At 41.4% G+C, this 25,737-nt stretch overlaps 3 protein-coding genes across 3 annotated transcripts in view; 2 read left to right on the forward strand and 1 right to left on the reverse strand.

Annotated features, from left to right (window-relative positions):
- Positions 1-7,266, forward strand: part of ppp1r9a (protein phosphatase 1, regulatory subunit 9A) — a gene marked incomplete at its 3' end in the record, with an annotated part of 46,087 nt that extends 38,821 nt beyond the window's left edge. The window contains exons 12-21 of the mRNA XM_083982799.1: positions 372-464; positions 2,355-2,462; positions 2,578-2,662; positions 3,143-3,190; positions 3,370-3,418; positions 3,587-3,631; positions 4,997-5,116; positions 5,675-5,698; positions 5,995-6,177; positions 7,084-7,266. Coding sequence (XP_083838925.1) covers positions 372-464; positions 2,355-2,462; positions 2,578-2,662; positions 3,143-3,190; positions 3,370-3,418; positions 3,587-3,631; positions 4,997-5,116; positions 5,675-5,698; positions 5,995-6,177; positions 7,084-7,266 — 938 coding nt within the window. The remainder of the gene's footprint in view (positions 1-371; positions 465-2,354; positions 2,463-2,577; positions 2,663-3,142; positions 3,191-3,369; positions 3,419-3,586; positions 3,632-4,996; positions 5,117-5,674; positions 5,699-5,994; positions 6,178-7,083) is intronic.
- Positions 7,267-10,254: 2,988 nt separating this feature from the next.
- On the forward strand, positions 10,255-14,256 carry asb4 (ankyrin repeat and SOCS box containing 4). Its single transcript, XM_083982743.1, has 7 exons — positions 10,255-10,609; positions 11,030-11,329; positions 11,998-12,240; positions 12,331-12,578; positions 13,031-13,144; positions 13,257-13,759; positions 13,931-14,256. The coding sequence occupies exons 1-6, from the start codon at positions 10,303-10,305 to the stop codon at positions 13,443-13,445; spliced, it is 1,401 nt and encodes a 466-aa protein (XP_083838869.1). The 5' UTR covers positions 10,255-10,302; the 3' UTR covers positions 13,446-13,759; positions 13,931-14,256.
- A 592-nt stretch (positions 14,257-14,848) lies between these two features.
- On the reverse strand, positions 14,849-25,350 carry pdk4 (pyruvate dehydrogenase kinase, isozyme 4). The gene is made up of 11 exons (XM_083981617.1): positions 25,123-25,350; positions 24,514-24,655; positions 22,673-22,744; positions 21,486-21,670; positions 21,105-21,194; positions 20,748-20,825; positions 19,450-19,526; positions 19,258-19,356; positions 18,888-19,001; positions 18,444-18,557; positions 14,849-18,146 (listed from the first exon to the last, which is right to left on the reverse strand). The coding sequence occupies exons 1-11, from the start codon at positions 25,238-25,240 to the stop codon at positions 18,003-18,005; spliced, it is 1,233 nt and encodes a 410-aa protein (XP_083837743.1). The 5' UTR covers positions 25,241-25,350; the 3' UTR covers positions 14,849-18,002.
- Positions 25,351-25,737: the final 387 nt, after the last annotated feature.

The raw sequence follows: 25,737 nt of genomic DNA on the forward strand, positions 1-25,737 counted from the left end.
GTGGGAGGAGAAGACAGGATCTGCTCAAATTATCTTTTTCAAATTTGTCTCATCTGACAGCGTTTCCCTGTACACTCAAGGAATGAGCAGAAACATGATAATTGCCTGCCTAATTAATAGGGTTACTTTTAGAGGAAGATATGATATTTCATCAGAGCTGATGTTTTTTTAATAAAGTTATTCAATGGAAGGTGTCGACATCGGGCCGTGGCCAAATGTGAGCCTTAAAATAAAGGCTGGGACAAAAAAAAGAAACCATGCACATAATTGATGAACAGATGCATTACAGTGTGTGTGGTTTTTTTTTTCAACATGTCAACCTCAATCACGATCGTATGTCTGTCTGTGTGTGTGTGTGTGCGTGGCTGCAGACACGAGGGAGGGCTCTCCCCACTCACCCAGCAAAAAGAAGAGTTACAGAGGACTCACCTGTGACGGCATCAGCTCTACAGAGGGAGAGGTTTGTATTACAACACACACTGTCACACACACCTGTACTTTCCCCCCCCTTTTATTCATTGAAGCTTAAAGGAGTCATCACCTAGTTTTTTACGTATCCAGTCCCCCTTTAATTGCTTTGAATCAATTCTTAAAACTCATTAGAATATTTTTTTTTAAATCAAACATAGAGCTTGTTCTGACACTTTTTCATACTGCAATTTTCTCTCGTGAGGGTAAGCACAAGGTTTTGTAATGAGGCGCGCATTGATTGGACGCAGGAAGGACAGAGCCGGAATGGTGGCTGGCCCTGTGGGCTACATGCAGGCATTGCTGTATTGGAAACCGCATACTATGCTGCTCTCTGCCGTGTACCGTAACCATGTTATATAACTTAATAAAATAAAACAAAATGTAATCGGTTCATTGTAAAACATGTATTTATTGATGCAAATGTGGTGATTTGTGTACGTACAGTAGGCTACAGAGCCCCGGGGCTGAGCTGCTGCTCTGTGTGAAGCTTCACTTTTCATTCAAACAAACTAATCGGACTGCCTCAATTGTTAGATTTCATCAATGAGACCAACATTTATCTCCTAAAAATAATTTAACCAGCCGGCGGTAAACCTCTACAAACCTGCGGGTAAGTTAATTAGCAATTGTTTCCTCCCCCGGCATGACGACGTAGTTTGGCCGGCCAACGAGCTCTGCAGACTGGTTGCTGAGGAGCCACTCCTCCGCTCCTCTGGTGCTCGCTGTAGCTCGCTAGAGCACTTCTCCCAACGTCAGAGCAAACTTCTAAACAGCCGTCATTTGGATAAACAAACCGCACATTGGGGATCTAAACCCTTACTTTCTTGCATGAAAAATTATTAAAATTTAATAAAGTGACGAAATAACAGCGCTACAGTGGGAAATAAAACAATAAGTAATGGCGGCGCTGCGTAAGTCGGGGTGGTGGAAGAGAGGTGGGTTTAAAAGAAGGCTCCTATGGTGACATCACCATAGGAGCAGAGTCAAAATCTGGTAATTTGCGGTGTGCAGCCTCATGAACTACTCTGGCTTAAACAAAGAGCCCAAACGAAAAAACTCAGCCACCTTTAGGTCCAACACCAATATACATGTTTTAACAAGGAAAAATGTGATTTCCGGGTGATGACTCCTTTAAACATAAAACAGATTTACTGCCTAACAACATCTGTTTAAATATCAACCAGATGTGATTTGGATTTTTTTTACTCATCAAACAAGCTCCATTATTCTCATTAGACCCCCCCCTTACATTTATTATGCCTTTTATTTCGCCACAGGGTGTGTAATTACTGTATGTGCGTGTGTCTATCAGTGCGTTGTGTGTCTTTAACCCCTGTCCATTCCACTTTATTCCTTTAATGGATTAATTGCTGTATGCTGCTCCACGGCACTAATTGAGTCTGTGGCGCTGTCACAACTTATTGTCTCTCCCAGTGTGATAATCACAGCCACAGTCTTTTTTCTGGATGAAAGGCTCTCGTCTGGCTAATGCTGTCCCATAACTCAGCTCAGGCAGGAACGAGTTCAGATTGGATAAACAGCCCGAGAATTGGATGAGAAATGGCAAGAACACAGAAAGTGGGCAGTGTGAGGCTTCGTGGGGTAAAGAGGGCGAGGAATTAGAAATGGTGAAAGTATGTCAAGTGACTTCTCTCAGATTAGTCTGCAGTGCTGGCTGCTCAGATCAGTTTTCCTTTGATTGCACTTTATTCTACTTTTTTTGTAGGACCACTTCTCAGCTGCTGCTTTCCTCCCTTTTAATTTTGCATTTTCAATTCTCTTTCTCTGCTTCTCCTCTTTTACGTTTCTCTCTCATCTCACTTTCTACCACTGACTTTATAATTCTTTCTGCCTTTTTTTTTTTTGTATCCCTCTTCAGGTAGCAGAGGGTCATGGGAGTCCAGCCCACAGCCACTCTGGTTCGATCGTGGCCTCTTGTGATGGAGGAGCTGTGGTGCACAGTGCAGAGAGCTCCCCCAGACGAACCCTAGGTACGATATCTGTAACTATACACACTGTCTATCTGTATCTCCCACTTTTCTCTCATTACAATAGTTATATTTTTGTTATGTATTTATATAAGCACTTAAGTCGGACTAACATCAGTGTTTGTGATCACAGGTTCTCACTCTCCTGCAATGTCGAGCCCCTCTCACAGCCTGGGGGAGAACAGACAAGCTCTGGACTCTGGGTAAGATGACAAACAGTGGTGTGCCATATTATCTTTTTGAGTGCATGAAGCCACCATACATTACTGATGGAACTGGAGTTATCAGGCACAAGTATTTGTTAGTTCTTTGGGGGGATTATTTGAGACCAAATGTGATGTAAGCAATATGAAAATAATTTCAAGTGTTTTTTCTACATATTATTTGTGCTGACACAGTATGAGAGAAGTTTGGAGCCATATAATTCATTATAGGTGCTTTGCTTAAAAGGTTAGGCTTATGCTTAATGTGGTACATACAAATGGGTGGCATATTTATTTCATGTATTAAGGACAGATACTGAGTTATTAATCTGAAAACGATTTAGCAATGTAATAGCACTTATGAAACATCTGTGGTTAGCAAAGCACATTAAAGACTCAACACTACTCTATAACTGTTAAGGCCAGATTGATGTATTTTACTCTTTCTTTTAACATTTTTATATTCAGGTCCTCCCTCAGGAAAACCAAAGTGAAGGACACAGATCCCAGAGGCTCCCCTGGAAATAGGTAAATAATGACTGTATCAGAGCTACAGAGCTCTTTTCATTTTGTTTGTCTGACTCCAGCTAATAAACACAAAACTATAGGGCAGGATCTGGAGCACGTTTTCTGATGTTCCTGTACCAGCAGCTGTTTATCTATTTCATACCTTCCTCCCTCTGTTTCTCTCCCTGTCTCGCTTTCAGCTCCACTGAGCCATCAGCAGAGAACAGCCCAGAGAAGCTCAATGCCAAGGTACAACAAGTTTGGTAACAGAGTGGACAAATAATCATTCAGTGATGTGATTATTAAGTGATTATTAAGTCCAGTCAGAGCAGGTACTTAGATATTGTAAGTTTAATGACAGGTTTTCCTGTGGTACATAATTTAGCTTTAATATGTTGTGTTACTTGTGTTGAACAGACCTCCCTCACATGGCCCCACTTCTTCTCCTATTCATATTATTTGGTATTGTATAATTTTGTGTTCTGTTCAGTTGTACCTCAATCCACTGAAATGGGTATGTGTTGTATATGTTGGGGCTCTAAGAGGTAAACAGGGTTAAGTAGCTAAATTAATTGTAGTGGCACAAGCATATGCTTAATTGCATTATTAATTACAAGAAAGTCAATGTGTAGACTGACATGATCCTAAATGTCTTCTCTAATCTTAGCTCTGTCCTCAGCCACACTGCCAAAATGTCCATTTTAGCAGTCATATGATCTGTTTTATATTATATTATAGTATTAAAATCCAATTAAAAAATCTCTTCCCCAGTGTTTCCACTGCAAAACAGCTTGTTTCATAAGATATATTGAATGGGTTAAATGTCATACTAATTCAATAAGATTAAAACTGTTAACATGGACGTTTGTTGCAGTGTAGGAACTTGCATGAGCTGTTTCTAATCCTGTGTAATATCAGATGTGGTTACTTTAGGATTAAGAAGGAGATTATTTTTGATCCTGAACCAATCCAGTCCTTTTTTTTTCTCCGTGGACTTGCTCTGAGCTTCAGATGAGCTCACATCAAAAGCTAAATCAATACACAATTTATGCCCTTTAATAGTAATGTGAAGCATTTAAGTAAAGATTCATCGCAGGAAGCTGAAAGTCTGAATCTGTAAGATTAGTCTTGATTTATCCTTTACTGAGACTCAAAGAGGTGGTTGAAGTTGCATTATCTTGTTGAATGTAAGAAACAGAAAATATTGGTCTCATACAGAGGAAGATAGTCTGTATTTCTCAGCGGCATCGGCAGCGTGCCTCTTGCTGTTTGAGCACAGTCTTGGATCTTAATGTGTTTTCCTGAATGTCCACACTCTCTCTCACACACAAGGACAAAGAGAGTGAGAGATTTTTGGAGTTGGACAGCATCCAGCTACATCATTCCTCACCACTAATCACATTTACAGTTTGTGCTGTAATGGAACAGCTTAAAAATGATGGATATACACAGCCATGTCTTCTTGCAGTCCATCTACCAGCTTAAATATATTTGTCTTCTGTAGTTCTTATTGACTTTCAAATATTAGCATGAAGCACATCAGTCATTCTGGTGCGTGTTCAGAGGAAAAGCCCTTCAATTTCTCGATTCATTCACTCCTATCTAATCCGTCTGTTTAAGAAATACATTTAATAACTCCTACTTGATTAAATTTGCAGCATCAACATACTAATGCAGCGTCAGTTCGCTTTTAATCAATAACACTTCACAGAAACATCAATGAGAGAGAAGCGTCCAACTAATCTACTAAATTCAGCCTCAGAGCCAGTCGGGTCTCACCACAAGGCTTTAGAAGAAGTGTTTTTGATTTTTAAAATATTTTTCTAGGGACCTGCTTTGAACGATGATCTGAGCGCCAGCAGCAGCAGCTCAGTGGAGATCAGCGGTCTTCTGAGCGAAGCCAAGATGTCAGGACACTCACACAGCCTGGCCCTGTCCTCAGACGAGGTACGTGTGCAATCTTACAATACTTCTTTCTTCCTTCCTTTTGTTTGGCAGGAAGCTGTACAAACCCTAAATACATTCTTTCTTTCTACATTGTTTCTTTTACTGCATTGGAAAAGTTTTTATCAGTTCATATAAAGTCATAGAACACCCAAAAAGTTTTCAATTAATTGACCGACACCAGCTTTAGCTCCTGTCCGTAGATTTATATTTTAGTAAACTGACATGTACTGTAAATGCAATCAAGAACAAAAAAAATAAAGCACGAAAAAGGTTCCTACAATGCAATCAGTTTGCAGAAAAAAAAACAAAATACAAACAGTCTTTTTTATTTGTGCCACTGCTCTCATTTATCATCTTTATGGAAAGCATCTTCTATTCTCTACAGGGAGCTGCCTCCTCACATCCGTCTTGCAGATAACAAACAAGCTACAATCAGTGCACCCGTTTTGACTCATTGTATTCAAATGTTGTTTTCCGCTGCTGTAGTGGAAGCCATTTTGTTGCTGCTCTGTTAACAACCCAGTCATTTTCTGTTGTTTTCTATGCCGCCACATTCAGAGTCTGGATATGATAGATGATGAGGTGAGACTGAGGCTGCGAGCCTACAGGGAAAATGTGTTTTACTGGAAGTGTGTCTTGTGGTGTATGTGTGTGTGCGTGTGTCGAGTATAAGCCATGTGTTCATATTTCATTCTCACACAATTCATTGTTAATTTTTTTTGCATGTCACACAGAATTAATGTGTTTCTTATTCTTATTTCCACTTTATACATTTTTTATGGCCGAGTCATTCTTCACTATGTTCTGTAGAAAATATACTTTCAGTGCAGTGATGTATGTCAGACTGATTCGTTTTTCTTTCTGTTATATTTTTTCAGATTCTGGACGAGGGGCAGTTTTCGAAGCAGTATCAGTGGCAGAACCGCACCATTACAGAGTGGACATCCCAGCAAGTGGCCCGCTGGCTCATGGGCCTCAACTTAGAACACCATATCCCAGAATTCACTGCCAAAAACATAGATGGAGAACAGCTGCTCCAGCTGGATAGCTCTGAGTTAAAGGTAGGTTAAAACTTCATGCTTTTGTACATACATTGCACCTACAGATACATTAGAGTCTGCAAATATGGATATAGTATATTGGGATTTACATATATTTTGGTAGTTTTTTTTGTTTAGATTAGTTTTCTTTTGTTTTTTCAAAATGTATGGAAGCAGTAACAATGGGCCTCATTCACCAATATTTTCTTAAGAATCTTTGTAGATTCTTTCTTAAGTCATTCATAAAAGATAAGAAAATTATTCTAATTCACATCATATAATACCATATCAGTTATTTTGCACAAGTGTCAGCTCTCAAATGTGTGTAAGTATGCTCCTGAGTGTTCATAGATTTTGTTCTTACCTAAAAACAAATCCTGGATAATAAAACATTCATGAATGCCAATAATATTAAAATTAATAAATAAATAAATAAACGGATGTTTTCAGCCCTGAAGAAATGTTTATTAGATCTCTGAAGAGAACAAATTTGTGTATGTATATATAGTATTTTTGTTTCTATTTTATGCCCCTTTTTTTTTCTTTTTTTTTTCTCTTTTCTCCAACTGTCTTTGCCCCCCCCCCCCCCCCCCCATTATTAATATTCCCCTTAATATTATTATTATTAGTATCTTATTTTTATTTTTTATTCTTATTTTACTTTTTATTTTATTTTATTTTTATCCATTTATTTATCACTTTTCCTTTGATGTTTTTCACAAAAAAAAAATGTCATAAATGTTGCAGGAACGTCCCAGTGACTGATAAGATATGTGCTGGAATATGAACTTGAATTCTGCAATAAAGTATTAAAAAAAAATGAATGCATGTTCTGTGAGAAACAGATACCTTTTTCCCTTTTGTGATAGATCCTTCTCGTAATAGGTCAAAAAAAGCAGGATGCTCAAGCTCTTTCTTTTGTTTCAGGCCCTTGGAGTCAGTTCTTCGCAGGACCGTGCCCTGATCAAGAAGAAGATCAAAGACCTTAAAGTTCTGATGGAGAAGGCCAAGAGGAACCGGGAGAAGGTGGAGAAACAGCGCGAGAAGCTAAGGAAAAGAGAGCTGGAGCAGCAGCAGAAAGAAGCGCGCAAAGAGGGCGCGGCAGAGTGAAGCGAAATTATTAGATCACCTCCTGCTTTACTGTAGCACCACAACAAGTAGCACCGAGGAACAGAACGTCAGTAGGCCCCACAAACGAACCTTGAGGGACGCCTGCTCAGTAGTTCAGTAGTTCTCCGTGGTGGAGCTCCACCTCAAACTGTCAGAGATTGTTGAGTGACTTTTTCACCAAGCAAATTAAACCAAAACGAGCAGCTGGATAATAGTATGTTGCCCCTTAATTTGCCTCGTTTTACACCCTTCCTGTGTTTTTAGAAAGAAGAAATTGACTCAGTTCTATTTATTTTGCTGTTTATAGCTTGTAAGTTGGGTTTATTTATTCATATTCAGAGTAAGTCTGTGCTAAACTTATTTCACCCCGAACCCATATCATATCCTCAGAGCCATCTGCGTTATCCTTCACCACACCGTTAGACACAACAACCATGTATAAATACAGATACAAATATCTCTGATGTGCCATTTTGACAGATTTATGTATATACTGCTCAGATACATTGATCAGTGGAATCTCTATTGCTTTGAAGCACATACAGGTCAGGCAGTACTCATCTCCCTCCACTGGGTGTCCCCATGCTGCTTCCCTTCACTACTGACCAGGACAACACTGGAATTTTCCAATGGGAACTGAACTGGGAACCAAGTTTCACTGAGAGAAACAAACTCTCGGCATTTGCAAGAACACTGGACACTGTAAATGTAACCACTGCACTCGCCCAGTGCTGCGTGCTGTACACATGTACCATAACTAAAGCAGTTCTCTATGAATGACAAGGACATGCTGTACTCATTGGACTGGTTCTAATGGAGACTTCAGGTACAACGTAATCATGAAATTTGTAACTTACCTAACCCGTACCATAAAAACAAACAAACAAAAAAAAAAGATGATGAAGAAATTTCCTGCTTATATGCATATGCATAATGTTGCTTTGACTCTGCTTGTAACCTGCTTTTGACCTCTTTTTATATTCTCTCAATGACAAAGTAATACCCCGCCGCTGCCTTTAGAAATTCTAGAGTAGTAGAATTTTTCTGAACTCTACCCGCTTCTGTGTGAGTGTTGAAACACATACAGTAGACTAAACCGAGTCATCCATTCCTGTTCATTTTATTCTTTCAGAGGAAGTCAAGCTCACCATGCAGTTTACTCTGGAAAATTCTTAATAATATTTAGGAATGCCTGCCATATACGTGGTTCATCTCTGTGATTGAAGACAGATGCAGGAGGTGCAGAAATTGTCTAAAAGATTACCTGATTACTACTGATGTTACACTGGAAATTGCACCAAATAGATGCAATATAGTTATAATTTTTTTCTTATGAAACTGATTCAGTAAGACTTTAAGCTCTTTTAATTTACTTGTAAGATGAGAATTATACCTTTTAAACTGATTTTGACTTATGTACTTTATGCAGTTTTTGTTTCTAGGACTATGAAGCTTACTGAGAGACAAGTTCCCTGTGTTACTTCTTTATCATTCCCAGGAATCATTGCGTAGGTTTACAATAAATATAGAGACACCAGTTTCACCGTGATAGAAATGAAGGCAGCTTCAGTAATACTCCCTTTTGTCTTAAGGGCCCTGCCTGGTGTACTGGTAACAGGTTAAGAGCAGGAAGAATAGTTGGGGCTACAGATACCGCCATGCAATGCAACAGTAAGACTGATCTGTTAATGTTATTATTTATTTATTTCTGTATTTAATGAAGAATTTGACTATTGTTTCTGATAACTTATACAAAAAAATAAGAGTATTATTAACACCTAATAATTATTTATCCAGAATTGTATGATCACTTCCTTTTGCCAAACATAATGAAAACTGCTAATTGAAAGATTATTTCAAGATTTAAATGGTTGTTATCAAATGAAGGAAGGTTTGGACATGCAAAGCGAGAAGAAAACAAATACTCCCCCCTTGTGCTTGTGGTTTTCCTCTAATACAACCATAGTGCTGCTCCAGTGCAACTCCAATAAACTGCTCATGATGTATTCTAATATGAAATATTTTGTAACACTTGAACCTTTCTGTGAATACCCCCCCTGCCCTGTTAAGTCGGTCAGCAGACTGCACTCTTTTGACTCTTTTGTATGTATAGTAAAAACACTGAGAGCAATATGCTGTAAGAATCCTAAAGAAGCCTTGTTTTCTATTGTGTCAGTGTGTGTACACAGTTTGTCGGATGGGCTGCGGTGGCTAAAAAGGTCAGACCTGAGCCGAAATGTGATTCCAGAGCTTTTCAATGTGCTTAGCGAGCTCGCTTGACACAGTGACACCAACGTATGGATGAGACCCCGGTGCTCTTTGCGACTTTTTTGAGTCATGTCTGGAAAAGGGTTTGTCTTTCATTGTGCGTAGAGAGCAAAAGATAATCACCACAAACTGCTAGCCATGCTTTCACTCTTTTAAAAAGCTGTGCTTAATCCCCTCCTCCTCTTCCTTTATTTGTCATTACCTTGCTCTCTTTTTTCGCAATCTCAAAAGTTTGAAAGGGCAGCTACCTGTCACACTGAATAAAATGTGCAGTCACTGTCCAGAGCTTGTTTTTGTTTCTTCTTTTTTTTGTCTTTCAAGTTTGAGGTGGTCGTGTGCAAGCATGAGACAGAATCTGTGTCTGTTTTGTTTCTGTTAGTTTTCTAGTTTTTCTCATTGTTGGCCTGGTAAGTTGGGTTCTCTGTGTGGATCCAGGTCAGTCACGTAGAATAATAGAGTAGATAAGTAAACATTTTCCATGCCCCTGTCATGTTCACATGGCCTGCTATTTTTACTATGCGCCCGTCCACTGCATGAAGCCTCTCTCTCAGTGAACATCTCAGTAGACTGGCTGGCTGTGAATCAGCTACAACTCTCCAGCCACCACACCCCCCCTCTCTCCTTTCTATTTATATTCAGCTAAATTTCACTCCAGGTCTATTTTCTGCTTCTCCTGTCACTTGTTGCCCCTCTTCTTATACTTCATTTCCGACTTCCCTCTTCGTAGACCTCCCATGTCTGTGCTTTCGGAGGCCTTCCAGTGTGGGTATGCTTAATTACTTCATTATAGCAATTTGTGCATTCATTTCCAATCTCTTCCATGCTTTGTGGAGAGCACTGTTAGTGTCTGAGGTGGCTGGTTTGGCAGTGCGAGACCCTTCTGTTGGGGTTCAGTTCATGGAGGAGCTTACCCCCAGACAACTGGCTCTCAAGCAGCTAAAGCAAAGGTTTCTGAAGGCCCTGCAGGCCAACGATGCCCAGGAGGTCCTGCAGATTCTGCACAGCACCAAACTAGACATCGACACGGTGTTGGAGGTGGAGGACCCCAGCATGGTCCTGGCCTCATACAAACAAGGTAAGAAGGAAATAGGTGAACATAACCAGCAGTTATTATTGATAAAGTGGGCTCAGACAAATAAATATGACATATTAGGATGAGTCCCCACATAGAAATACATTTTTATAAGAGCTGGACTGTCAACACTTGGTGAATGTCACATTGAGGGGACTAGTTCTGCAGTGTATCCTCTAGGTGGTGCTAAATACACATGGATACTAACAGGCCGAGTCATCTGTGTAAGGTAAATTGCAATAACAAACATCTTCAGGCTGCAGCTAATATACATTAATTCATTATCTTCAATCATTAATTTCAACTTCAACATCACCTTTACACCTTCATAAGTCTTTCAATTCAAAAGCAAGCACGACATATGAATCTATAATACATCAGAAATGATATCAGCACCTTTGACCTTTAACTGATTTGTTACAGGTTATTGGCTGCCAGGCTACAAACTGGAGAACTCCTGGGCGATGGGCATTCACGTGTGTGTGATGTACAACGCTGTAGAAACAGCACTGATGCTCCTCCAGAGAGGTGCGGCTGTGAACAAGATGCCCAACGGGAAGACTCCACTTCATGTGGCCTGTGAGGTCTCCAACAGCGACTGCGTGGCAGTGCTTCTGGCCCATGGGGCGAAGATCAACAGTCTGTCGCTGAGCGGCCACACGCCTCTGCACTACTGCATCACTTCAGAGTCTGTGGGCTGTGCCAAGCAGCTCATCCTAAAAGGTTAGGAGGGAGGGATCCAGAAGGGGAGCGTACCTATGTTCCCCGGGTCCTATGTAGGACCTTCTTTTTGAAAAAGGGTCCTATTTTCCCCGTTTTTCCCAAAAAGAGTCCTATGTTCCCTGGTCACAATACATACTGGGGAACATAGGATCCTTTTTCTAAAAAAGGGTCTTATGTTTCCCGCTGTTGCTGGTCGATGGACTCTTTCTACTCATCTGGACTCTCTGGCCTGTCTAGCCTCTACCTGGTCTTTTTTACTAAACTTAACCAACTCCTTTCTTCATTGCCTAAACCCAACCAATAGGACAATTACACTTCTCACTCAAAGTCACAACTCAACTTCCAGGTATGAGACCAAAAACTGCATGTTCCCCAGGTCCTTTTGGGGAAAAGCGGGGAACATAGGACCCTTTTTTCTAAAAAAGGGTTCTATGTTCCCCAATCACATACACAGCGGGGAGCATAGGACCCTTTTGGGGGAAAAGTGGGGAACATAGGACCCTTTCAGTCCAATACAAAGTGGGGAACATAGGACCCTTTCAGTCCAATACAAAGTGGGGAACATAGGACCTGGGGAACATAGGGATGATCCCTCAAGAAGTATGGATTAGGGATGTAATGTAAAATATATAAAAGAGTATATTAATCATTACGTTTTCCCCATGGAGGTGCAAAAGTCAACATGCCTAGTCACAACAATGAAGAGGACACACCGTTACACACAGCAGCCAGATTCGGCGTTCCAGAGCTGGTGGTCGTATATCTGGCCCACGGGGCGTCTGTGGATGCAGTCAACACTCTTCAGGAGACGCCCCTGATGACAGCCGCCTTCTGGGCTTTTGACACTAAAGAGCAAATCTACAGCGAAAATCATCACCTTGTCTGTCGTCTCCTGCTGGACCACCGCGCTGGTGAGATCCTCTGGATTGGATATTGCCATTGTTGTGTTTTAATGAAAGCTTTGTACGTCCTTTCCCAAAAACGTTTCCTTTCTCCTCCAGATCCAAACCTCCAAGAAGAAGACAATAAAACAGCTCTTCACAAAGCAGCCTGGAACTGTGATCACCTCCTGATGCAGATGCTGCTGGAGGCCGGAGCAAATGCAAGAACCATGGACATCAACGGGTGTGCGCCCATCCAGTATCTCCTCAAAGTGACTTGTGTGAGGCCCATGGCCATACCTGAGCTCTGCTACCAGCTGCTGCTCAACCACAACGCAGCGCGGGTCTACCCACCACAGTTCCACAAGGTGTGGACCAACACTAGTTAGTAGTTAAACTGAACGTATGGCAGTAGGACGTCCATCTACTTTATTGTCCATTGAATTTAAATAAAATGGAAAATTATCTCTGGCACTGGCATGGGTTACAATACATCATACAAACACTAGACAAACACATTACATTCAGTGCATTATGTATGGTCACTCACCATAAAACAATTTATAAAAGTGCTCTAAATTGAGCAGGAGGAAGTTATATAGCCAGTTCCAGCTTCAGTCTTAAGAACTCTTAAAAGTCAAAACATTTTGTATGTGTCTGTGTGTGTGCTGCTGGGTGGTAGATCTCGCAGGACCTATTTGGGCAGTCCCTTGTTGAGAATAGCCACTGCTGATGGAGTAAGGACTTTTTATTGGTGTTCTTTTTGGCCATGTAAGTTTCTTGTGCTGAACGACATTTTGTTGTGCGTTGTCTTGCGCAGGTTCTACAGTCTTGCCATGACTATCCCAGAGTGTTAGAAATCCTGATCAACTCGTATGAACGTTTGAAACCCACAACGAAGTGGAGAGATGCCATTCCTGATGACTGCTACAAGGTAGTACAGGGATGTATTGAACGTGGAGGAGAGCATCTACATACTTGAAGTTGGAAAATAATGCTGCTGTTTCTTATAATTGATGGGATGACATTTCTTCTTCCTCCCTCAGCGACATAAAGACTTCTACGACTCTGTGTTTGCCGTCTGCAGCAACACTCCTCGCAGCCTGCTTCACCTGACCAGATGTGCCATCAGAGGCGGCCTGGGAGGCTTCTGTCACAGCCGTGTGCCACATCTGCCTCTGCCACCTCCGATGAAGAAATATATTTTACTGGAACCTGAGGGGATACTGTACTAATATAGAGACCTTTTGTAGATTTTTCTTCTTTCTTCTTTTCTTTATCAGCATATGGGATGTTTGAACATGAAGCTCATGACCTGATGATGAAAACAAACACTAATTCCCCTGAGACCTTTGGCTGGAACATGAGAAATCCCTGTTTGCTGATTGGCTGTGAGGAAGAAACAGCATGCAGACGGTCTCCGCAAGTAAGACATCAGATGACTATTAATCTGATTTTAAAAGGGGGTTTGAGGTTGGACAGGACAAGAGGACACCATACAAGGTTCTACCAATCACACATCAACTGATTGCACAGGTTTGAGCGACAGGTGAGAACATGGTGATTATGGCAGAAAGTTGCTGAGCTTATTCAGGTAAAAAAGACCTTAGGTGCCTCTTGTTAAGTAACAGTGTATTTCAGGAAACATCTTCTTATGTCGTCTTTTTATGCATTAATGTTCCACCTGTGCAGTGTTGACCACCTTGTCTCTCCACTACAGAGCTGCCTCACACTTCAGAGGATCCTCATCTACCTGGCAACCGGTCCTAACGGTCACTCTCATGATACTCCAGCGCAGAACAAACACTTGACAGAGCACTCCACGACAAGTGCTTGTTTTTCCAGTGGACTGCACATGTCGGCACAAACATGGACCAATATCATTTTCTAAACACCTTTGCCCCTAATATATAACGATATACTGTACTATGATGAGCTGTCATTGGAAGATTGATTTAAAACTGCAAATTGAATTATGAATTGCACACAGATACACATGTGGTAAAAAATAAAGGGAATATCATTGTGTGTTGTATTTGAAGTATTTCCAGTTTCTGTTAAACCGGCCTGCCCTCCCTTCCCATGAACCAGTCTGCCATCCAGTCCTCCCATTAGGCTGGCCTGCTCTCCCTGCCTTTTCTCCCACCAGAAGCTGCCTCCATCAGCTCTTGTTAACATTTCCATGTTTCCCACATTATGTGTTGTAAACTGTTTTCTTGTCTGTAACAACATCTATGTCATGTCTGTCTGTCCTGGGTGAGGGATCCCTCCTCTGTTGCTCACCCTGAGGTTTCTCCAATTTTTCCCTGTTAAAAGTTTTTCCTCAGTGGATGTGAGGGTCTAAGGGCAGAGGATGTTGTTATGATGCCATGTGAAGCCCTTTGAGACAAACTGTAAAAACGGGCTACACAAATAAAATTGCCTTGCCTTGCCATTCTATGTTGTAGTAATACTGTCTGCATGGTTCATTATACAGTCATATCGTTTCAAACAAGGGAATTAAATGCCTCTTGGATCAGTGACCTTGATGACCACAATAAAACAAGAGTGCAGTTGTTTGTAACTGTTGGACTGGTGCAGCCACAGTCCATAGTTCACACACAGACAGACAGACATATGGGCGTCAGAGTCAGAGTCATTTTTATTGTTCCTCAACAGGGAAATTTGTTTTGCAGTGTAGGGCGACACACAGTAAACAATAAACAAACAAAACAACAACAACAAAAATCAATGTTGTCGCAAAATGTCTGATTTCTATTTAACTACCATCAAAGGTTTGTTTCTTATATAACAGTGCACATGGATATTAGTTCCTAGGAGTCCCGACCTTTACACATCTGTTAGCCAACATCCTCTATCTGTTTGTTTCCTGTTGTCCTGTTAGTTTGGAAAGCAAACAAGTCCCCACAGTGTCAACAGTGATATTGATTTTACTACAGTGTTTGATGTTGATGTATTTGTGTAGCTCTGTGTGTTCAACACACTCACTCAGTGTGTTGTTACAGTACGTGTGCACACTGTAATGTGACTGAATGCTAAAAGCTGATTGGGTTTTTGGCTGGTGGCCTTTACAGTGTGGAGGCCAACAGGTGCAACAGGGTGCAGCAGCACCCGCAGGCTCGGCCAGCAACAACCCTCCAAAATGGACAGACAAATGCAAGCTGCAGTTCCACTGTTTGCTCTTGCTTTATATTGGAATGATCATAAATAATGAAAGCAGCTTTGTTGTGTTGTTCCCCCCTCAGATTCTATTGAAAAACCTTGAACCAAATGAAACTGAATCTCTATTGTAGCTGTTGCATGGCGTGTACGTGCAGCAGACATATTCTGTAGAGGGAACATTGTCAGGATGACTAAAGGGTCAGACTTCACACTGTGACAGCTTAAAATAAACCAGCAAGAGTCAGAGACTGAGACATATAATAATGAAGAGGGGAAAAGATTACTCTTTAATCCACATTGAGGTTAACTTCTGTGGTCACTCTAACATTGAAGTGTTTTTATTCTTACTTTATATTCTGCGTATTGCCCCTGAATAATGCTTTTTGTGTGCTGCTGCCATACCTCAGTGAAGTGGAAATGACTCGAGAGAGAAAGTAACAAAACCAGAATAGAGCACAACGTGTGGGCACACTAATGAAGGGGCAGAACAGAGCAGGACAGCCTGTTCTCAGCGCCTAATGGCAGCCAGCCACGAAAAGCCAACGGTCTGTGTCTGCAACGTTGACACAGAAACAGAGCAAAGTTTCCTTAAAAACAAGCTGCAGAAGGGAAAACAGGGAGTCAAGAGGACACCGCGCGTGGAGCCGTTTACATAACCCGCTGGAGTTTCACAGTGTCACTGTTTCACTTTTACAGACCTTGTTTTTTCATGTTGCATTAATCAATTCTTGAAACAAATTCAGACTATAAACACTGCAAAACAGAAAAAGAATAGCAAAGACTGGAGGTGATCAGTCAACAGCCACAACAACTATCAAGCAAACAACAGCATGCAGAAGGAAATACATGTTTGTGTGATGTGACATGAGGTTTTTATTTCTACATTTACCAGTCCTTTTAGTGGTGAACTGCAATTTCAGTACATGAACACTTGGCCTTTTGAGAGTGAAGTTGCACCATATAAAAAAGTGACCAAAACATGTCTACTAATTCACAAATCAGTTAAATATTATGACCTAAAATGCAAGAATGACATAATATTTCAAATTCTAAAACAATAAGCAATTTCTAAAAACCTTAAAACTGGGCTGAATAGAGAAGTTGAAGTGACTGGTTTGGAGAAAATTAATGGAATATGTGAAATGTCAATACAGCTCACACTATATATATATACTATATACAGTATATATAGCAGCCACCATCTGTTTGATTCCTGTGTCTATCAGCCTATGAAACACAGATAACATGCCATACTAATCTCAGCATGATGACTTACACCACGTCATGTAGCTAAACAATTTTCTGCAGTGCTACATTCAGCATTCACACACACAGCACAAACACACTCCCTCTGAAGCACAGCAAGTTACTTAAATATACAACATATATATGCATCATTATAAAACACTTAGGGCAATGTAATCTAATTACCTTCAATATGCACGAGAAGCAGCTGTGTAACTCTAGACGCTTACTCCTGGGAACACCGAGAATGTTCTTGGAAAAATGTGATTGACTTAACACATCAGTTTCAACAAAGGGAAGTTATTGTGAAGGTCAAGGTTGACTTGGCAGTTGTAGCAGATGAAATGCAACTATTCTGTTTTCGGATGCTCGCGTCAACTTTAAATACTTTTGTTTTAACAATTTCACTTCTTGTCAATAAAAAATAAAAGGTCTTAGCTGGCACGAGGTCACTGCTAAGGCACCAGGTAGGTAGTTTACAAACATTCAGAGTCCTTTAATAAAAGGATTAAAATTAGTTTAAATTACTGTTGAAACAAGTTAATAGATTTAAAAACCGAGTCATTTCAGGCCTCGACAATTCACAGCACACGTTACTGATACGAGTCACTAATGAGTCTGAAATGTTGGGCTTGTATCAGAGCTGAACGTGAAATGCAGAAGTTGTTTGCATGAAGCAGCTCTGCCAGTTATAAAAGACCACAAGGCAAACAGGAGGAGACTTTGCTCCCTTTGTCTCCAGGGAATGAACATGTCCCTGTTCTGATTAACACGAGTGGCCGAGTGGCTTTGTCAAGGCACTGATAAACATTTAACCTCATGCAAAACACTACTTTACCCAGTGATTTCATTAACCAAAGAACATTTGCAGCTTTTTAAATTGTGAAATGACACATATTGAAAGATAAAAGACATCAACACAAACAGCTAGTGTATTTTTTTCACAGTGTATCCACGTTATTAAAGCTAAATAACTGAAAAATGGGTAAATGAGAAGAGATTAATACTCGACTTGTTCCATTACCATTAGCAGCCTGTAATCATCGTATAATGGAATTAAATGTGGTGAGCTTTTGTTGGGTTAAATTGCCTAGAGGGTGGCGGTAATAGTTGAGCCAAGTTATTTCACTGCATTTATCTGATTCTTGACACCAACAATGAGCAATTTTCTCCTCTTGGGTTTCTCTCTCCCTCTCTCTTTCTGGTGTGAGAAAGAAATCCAGATTCCACGTACAAACGAGTCCAAGTCCAGCATCACGCCGAGAGGATTTGGTGCCTTCTTTCACTTACAGTACAAGTTAATCCACTTCTTCCAGCCTGGACCCTCTTCCTCTATTCATTCATTCAGACTATCCTGTTGTGTCCTGAACGTTGTTGCTTAGTCATCACTGTGTCCTCTCATAATTGCCCAGTTTCTTTGGATCCTTGCTGGGCATGCACCAGTCATCAGCCTCTATGGTGGTCTGGTAATGCCGTAAGGCTGACTTGTTGAAAACAGGAAGTCTCTCCACCGACTCTGAGGACAAGGCCTGGTGATGCAAGGCAAAAGGGAACTGATTAGTCTGGATCCTTATCACACACGCAAACACACACACGTACATATGAATGAGAGTCACGTTCAGGTTGTTTCTGGTCAGGCCACAAAGTTCCATCTGAGCCTGATTAAGAGTTTTTTTTTTAACAAGGGACACGTGGTGAGTTGTAACCGGCATCAAGACTCATGCGTTATTAACTACTCTACATCTGCCGCCACTCAGTCCAGTTTCTATGTGAACTTTGCTTTCAATTACGTTCGACGTTGTGTGTAGAAGTTGTCCTGCTCTCACCTTTAGGTATATGACGGCCGAGGTGCCGTACCCCTCCATAGAGTAGAGCTGCAGGTCTCCCTGGAAATACTTGGCATACAGACGGGAGATGGGCAGGCCGTAACCAAAACCAGCCTGAGGGAAAAACAACACGGTTCCAGTATCTTCACAGAGACATTTGTTCAAATACCACAACATTTGCACAAAAGAACATGAAGTGGGTCCTGTAGTGTAGAGGGCTTGCTTTGTAAACACATCTTAAGTTTGTCTTGTGGTTACAGTTTAATCCGGTGACTGCTGCTGGAATAAGATCGTCTGCAGTCATGCTCAGCTGTGGAGTGAAATTTCCTGAGCTGCATGTCATGTTTGAAAGCTTGTAGTCTTGCAGCATAAAGTACCGACTGAGACAATCATTAACACTGAAGACCGTGTGTGAGCGATGAAGTGCAACAGGTTCAGTCTCACCAGAGGTGCATTGCGGGAGTTGTCTATGTGGACAGGACTGGGAGCTGTGGAGTACATGTAGCTGAAGAGACGCTCGATCTTCCTCAGAGGGACTCCTCCTCCTCTGTCCGACATCTAAAAATAAAAAAGGACAAGGGTTCTCTTACTTATCTGCCCAACTCTCTGGAATCTAAACAATGTGATGCTTTGTGTGTCATCCTAGTCGGCTGTGCTAAGATAATAAGGTCCACGTGGATCTGTGTGCTGTAAAAAAACGATGGCACAAGATGCATCAGTGTTTGGTTTAACACAGACAGAACAATGGTGTAAACAACATTTCCTTCAGTGGCATAAAATGTGGTTTGTCTTCACTCCCAGAGTCGGTATTCACCTTGATGGTGAGGTCCTCGTCACCCAGAGCAACTCGCACTTTGATTATGGGCAACGTTGGACTGGTCTCGTGGGTCTCTACTGTAGCTCTCATGGCGTTCTGCCAGGGAACATGGATAACAGAGACAAGTGAGCAGACACGTGTTGGAAAACATCAACGGGTTCTGTGCTTCAGGTGCGTTGGTTACTGTACCTTGAAGAGCTCAAACAGCATGTGGTAGAGGTGGGAGGGCACATAGACGATGTGGAGGGGCTGGCCAGGGTTTTTGGCTGTGAACCATTTCATATTATTGATCATAAGAAAAGAGACTTTTATATCTCAATGTTAAATCTAACCTTATATACACATAGACATAACATCATTCATTGCTTTATTTATAACATCGAGATCTTATCTGCCAAGAACATGCTGGCCGAGTATGTACAGTGTGTATTTAAAGCAATGGTATGTGTTCTCGCTGATATACAGTGTATTGCAACAGAAAGAAGGAATATATTGGACTATATTACAGTATACAATAAAGCAGTGGTTCCTAACCTTTTTTGGCTCGTGATCCCATTGTGACATCACAAATTTCTGGCGACCCCACCATCAATCAAGAAGCGCCAGCTCAGATATTTTTATATGCTGCATTTTACAATACAACACAATAAATCTTTACTGTCCACCATGGTGGAAAATTGCCATTGCCATTTTATTTGAACTCAATTTATATTCTAGAAAGTGAAAGTATAGTATACAGTTGTTTAAGATTGTGTGTGCTGTTTTTAATCATAATTTAAAAAAGAATATTAATTATTAGTTATTTTTTTTATTTTTTTATCAATTACTAGACATTTCAGGCGACCCCATTTGAATTCCAAGCGACCCCACCTGGGGTCCCGACCTCAAGGTTGAAAAACACTGCAATAAATAATAATAATAATAATAATGGATTACATTTATATAGCGCTTTTCTACCGTTACCGGATACCCAAAGCGCGTACAGTAACCATTATTCATTCATACACATTCACACCGGTGGTGGTAAACTACGTGTGTAGCCACAGCTGCCCTGGGGCAGACTGACGGAAGCGTGGCTGCCATTTCGCGCCAAACGGCCCCTCCGACCACCACCATGATCATTCATACGCATGCACACGTATAATAAAATAAAGTTTTCTTCTGCAGTATAAGCATCAAGAATTCCCTAGTGTGTTTTTGTCTCTGTAAATACTGACTGTATGGTTCACAGTGAGGAATGTCTAATGCTGATACTGGCTGGTGGCACGCCCAGATGACAGGAAACAGACACAGGGGGTCTCGGTTAAGCCAAGGTTTGATCTTGGCAGGTTCCATTGAAATTCACAAGGGCAGTACAACTATCCTCTCACACAGATATTTAGCTAAACTAGAAAGATCCTAAAATGTGCAAACACAATTTGTTTTTGTTTTTTTATTTGTGTGCACATTTGCAAAAAGAAAGATTCTAGTTGTTTTGTAAGACTTACAGTTGACCTGTGTGATCTCGATATCAGGCGAGGTCAGGTAATACTGCTCACACAGCATCTTTGACGTCTCATAGGCGTCTGCAAAGACAAACAAAAACAATCTGTGGTTAAACTTCAGTGTGACCAAATGGGCGTTCGAGTGGAGCAGCGAACACAACATTCAGAGGTGTGTCTACTGTAAAATAGTCATATAAATGTTGATAGGATAACTTCCCACTCTTTATTTACTTTATAAATATTAGATAACACTGTGTAAAAGGTCATAGAGTCTGTATGGACAGAGAGTGGTGGAAAGCAGATAACACATCCAGTGTGTGTGTATATGTGTGTGTAGAGGTGAGGAAGATCATTCATTACCTTTTACTACCTCCGCAACGTCACAGCTGGGGTCAATGCTGCCAATATGTTTGGGATGGGCTGGGTTCACGCTGCCATTGAAGATCAATGCTAGAGGGCAGAACAATAAACACTGTGTGTGATTAAAAAAACACAGCTGTAAAGACACATATCACATGTTTTAATCATTCAGTATGAAAAAGTGCTGCAGTGTTGTGTTTTTGTACTGACTGACTGACATCACTGCTTAATCAAATCTACAATAAAGACAAGACATTCTGTGACAGAGCTCCTTCTTCAGAAAGGCAAGAGCTTCCAGCACATTGAGTGAAATTCAATGACGTTGAGTGTTAAGCAACCATGTTGATTAACTCACAGTCAATCACCAAGTGCTATACTGACTGTGCTGGTTCATGAGCATGCGCGTGGAGATGCGGCTCATGTAGAAACGGTCCAAGAAGTACTGAACGTTCTGGTTGGTGACCGGGTCCACGCCGAAGGCGTCCTTGTACTCCACCACACCCTGAGCCATGGTGGGCACCACGTCGTTGTGCCGGTTCCGCACGTTTACCAAAGTCTGTGTGAAGCTGAGGGCAAAGAATGTGATGATGATGGATGAGCGGGTTTTTGAGTGAAGGTACAACATGAACATATATACCGGCTAAAGTACCATAGCATACCATGTTGTATATACATATAACAAGAGGGACATGAGACCAGCTTCCAGTAAATATGTCAAGATGTCTCCTATGAAACACTAATATCAGCTTATCTTGTTGATTACTGCCTTATTGTACTACAAAGGGAATTCAAATGAGTGATTTCCAAGTTATTTTCAACAAGAATTTAGTGTTGCAACAATAGTTATCAATACAGACTAACATGCACACACACCATCCCGCTATTGATGTACTGTACTGGTATCCAATAGAGCTGATCCCAGCAAACACGTAAACCTATGTTGCAATGCTGCATATGCAATGGTAGCTGTGGAAATGCTCTTTAAAATTGTGCTCATTTAATCAGCATTTGGAAAAACTGCCTTTAAATGAGTAAAACTGGTTGTTAAAATGGTACCTGATGAGTAAATACCAAAACATATGCTGAATAAACAAGATGTGTTTTTGTAATCACCCCAAATCACTGAGGAGGAAAACAGCTGCAGCAGAATAACAGTGTGGCTCGGTGGCAGTGGAGCTCTTGCCTCAGATGTTTATATATACATGTGCCTGAGTTCACCACTGTCTCTTACACTGATGACAGCTTCTTGCTGAAAGGCCTTTGTTGCGCGCCCTAAGTATAAAGACTATTCATGTGTGATGGCATTTCCTTTACCTTAAAGTAATGCATTGCTGCTGAAAAGCATAAGCGGTTTGTGTTTGTGGTGGAGTATGTTGGATTTCACTGTGACTGTCATTAATCTTGTGTCTTTGAGCCTGACAGTGATCTTCAGCAGCCACACAACAAGGTATGTGGACAATAAATAAGCGACCATCACTGTTTCCATAACAGACTTTTGTATTTCAGGCAACTGCAGTCAGGGTTTACGTTTGCATTGTGAGGTTGGAAATGGGCAGTTAGGTAAATACCTTGACAGGACGTCCTTATCATCTGGGTTTTTCTCTAAGAACTCTATCAGCTCCAACAAACTTTGTGAATACCTGGAGGACAAAGAGAAATACATCAAACTCACAGCTCTGGTTTATTTACAAAACGAGCAAAAAGGAGAGGTCAGCACTGAAGCTCTTTTTTATTTAGACAACTACAGCAAGTTGAGCAACTGTTTGATTAGACAGATTCATTTCCACATCATTAACAACATTGTCCCTCATTTAGCTTATTCTGTCATAGACCTTTTATCTAGGCCAGAGGAAGAAGAGGACTCAAATGCTGAGCTCACTCAGTCACACTCTCTCTTGCTGCGGAAAAACTGGGTGAAAGGTGAACGGCAGGGTAGCTGCGCTTTCTACGTGTCCAGTTTGTCCCTCAACTGACCTTCAGCTCTTGATTATGTGGTAAGTGCTGCCATTCAAACAGATGCACATCTTATAATAGACTATTTTGCAACGTCTCCTTTTGCAAGCTTTCCATGAAACATTGAGACGTCGCCTCGTGTCAACAACACTGACAAATGATTGATCAGCTCTTATGCAGGAAATGCAAAGAGCAGTGGAACAGGAGGGGAAAAGAAAGTCACAGTGCAGGAGGGAGGCTACACGGCCAAATATAGACACTACTGTGTGGCTCTTATGAAAAGGGTGGGAGGGGGGGCAATGACCTCTGTTGTCACGTTTTCACCAGACTCCTACACCAAACACAATCAACATGCTCAGGCGAGTTGTTTGCGGCGTAACACTTGTGTTTTAACCTGATGCTGCTGGGAAGCAGCAGCTGTGGTGGAAAAACACACTCCAAGAAGAGAGAGTACACACACAGGACTTCTGTTTTGGCTTTTGAGAAAAGCTGTTGTGCACCTTTGGCTCGCCATTTACAGCAGAAGCTGGAGGTAAAAGAGAGAGGAATGGGGCTGAACCGAGTATCCAACATTCACTGGTGTAGAGTCCTTGAACAGACATAATCACCAGTTGTCTTACACACACTTGGGTGCACGTTCAATGTCCTTACATAACTCTTTTAATGTACCTTGAAATGGGAGTGTCTGCTCACAGAGTCACACATGCTGGTTCAGCTCTACCTGTGTGAAGGGTGTGACCATGAGGTAAAAAATGGTAAAAGTCTGTAGGCCTATTCTTCAAAACTCCAAATCTATCCTGCATCTTCATGGATTAATATAACACTGAGCCTTAGACATAATCACGTTATTAATACCTGTTACATGATTAGTTCATGTAACAGGTCTTAATAACGTGATTATGACTAAGGCTCATATGACAGGGGTAGGGAGCCTAGGCTGTACATTGGCTAGAACTGAAACATTTTATCAAAACATTATAGAAGTTCAGCAACCAAATAGCAGGAGCTGCAATATGTGATAAAAGGAAACAATAATATCACATCCAGATATCCCCTTGCTTCATTTTTACAGTGAAAACGAAACATCTTTCATATTCATGGCAATCTGATTTTAATATATTCATCATTCTTATTTGACACGTAGCAGGATCATAAAGCATTCCCTCAGATCAGTGGCATCTAGTTATCTAATAAGTGCACGGAGGACAGGTGGATGAGGAAGGAAGGGATTTCATGCGTCTCTAATAAGAACACAGTGACCTGGCACAACCTCAAACAACGCGAACAGCATCGCTTTCATCCAATCCAATCTCTATGTGACAAGCTGAGATCTCCATAACTAACACTGCCGCAGAACGCTTAATGAAGAGTTGTTTGGTTTAACAGAAGTTCAGTAAAATGATTGTGGTACAACAGATGATATAGAAACAGATGCTGTTAAGTCTGGAGATCCTACCAGCTGGTGAGGAGCTTAAGGGATGGAGTGCCGAGGAGCTTGTCAGGGAGGAAATCAATTTCCTTCATGATGTTGGCCAGTCTGACAGGAAGCTCCTGACGCAGGAACACAAATGAGGTCTTCTCACATGCATTGGCCGAGCCTGTGGTCACATGAGGGACAGAGTCAGGACAAAAAAGAAAAAAAGACAGAGTAAGCATCCAATATTCACCCCATCCTGGAAATCCTTGAAAACATCAACCTGTCCCAAATGTCAAATCCCTTTTTATGTGTATATCTTCTACTTGTCATTGTAGGATTTAGTCATAATTCCCATTATGCATTTCATCTTGAGCCAGCCACACAATCAAAAGAAGATCTCCCTGTGTGTGTTAGCAGCAGTTGCCTGTCAATGACTGAGAAACTAACATTAGCATCTCCATGAACATGTGTATTTCCCTGGCGTTAGCAGCAGTTGTCTGTCAATGCCCAGAATAGTGCAAAGTCAGCTGTGACTGCACACAAAGGCAATGATGCGAGTTGTGCCATAGCCATGTGAGTGTGGGAAAAAAAACAAAAAAAAACATGCACTGTCCGACAGAATAAACCAATGCTATTCGTAATTCTTACCAAAGTCAATGAATTGCTTCATAGACAGAGGAGAAGGGGAAAACTTGGAAAACCTTTCCACTTGTTTCGGTATCCCGGCTACGGAGCCGTTTTTCAGCAAAAACTGGGCGAACTTCATTTTCCCTGTCCTTCAGAGACCCCCAGACTGTCAGTGGTGTGTTACAGACAAACTGCTCTCTCTTCCCACCGCGCTCCAGTTTGACGACTTTAGGCTAGCAAGGCTAACGCCGGGTTCACACCGGACGCCGAAGCGCCGCGAATAGCCGCGGAGCGGAGTCCGCTTCCATTCGGCGCCCTCGTTAACTGGTGTTGTAGTTCAGACTAGACGCGGAGCGTCGCGGTCCTCCGCGGTCGGCTCGCGCCGTGGAGCGCCAGTTTCGGCGTCTGTTCTATTTTGTGCGCGAGCCGCGAGCAATCGCGTCAATCTTGGCAGGAAGTCACACATGAAACAACGAGAGAATCCGGTCAATTTTCAAAATAAAACACTTTTCAAAATAAAATACAGCGATTGACAAATGCGACCGTATTTATATTTGTCAGACTCTCAACAGAGAGCGAGAGAGATGAAAACACACACACAGGATAGGGAGACACGGACTGGGCTGGCTGCAGGGA

The sequence above is a fragment of the Trachurus trachurus genome, assembly GCF_905171665.1.
Source record: "Trachurus trachurus genome assembly, chromosome: 11".
NCBI lineage: Eukaryota > Metazoa > Chordata > Actinopteri > Carangiformes > Carangidae > Trachurus > Trachurus trachurus.

What these genes read in the sequence shown, in the direction of transcription:
- asb4 (XM_083982743.1), top strand. Translation starts at nt 10,303, where the DNA reads ATGCTTAATTACTTCATTATAGCAATTTGTGCATTCATTTCCAATCTC. An exon ending in CAAGCAGCTCATCCTAAAAG is followed by an intron (nt 11,330 to 11,997) that starts GTTAGGAGGGAG and finishes TTCCCCATGGAG; the next exon opens with GTGCAAAAGTCAACATGCCT. An exon ending in ACCCACCACAGTTCCACAAG is followed by an intron (nt 12,579 to 13,030) that starts GTGTGGACCAAC and finishes TGTCTTGCGCAG; the next exon opens with GTTCTACAGTCTTGCCATGA.
- pdk4 (XM_083981617.1), bottom strand. Translation starts at nt 25,240, where the DNA reads ATGAAGTTCGCCCAGTTTTTGCTGAAAAACGGCTCCGTAGCCGGGATA. An exon ending in CGTTGCGGAGGTAGTAAAAG is followed by an intron (nt 20,826 to 21,104) that starts GTAATGAATGAT and finishes TTGTCTTTGCAG; the next exon opens with ACGCCTATGAGACGTCAAAG. An exon ending in ACGAGGACCTCACCATCAAG is followed by an intron (nt 19,002 to 19,257) that starts GTGAATACCGAC and finishes TTTTATTTTTAG; the next exon opens with ATGTCGGACAGAGGAGGAGG.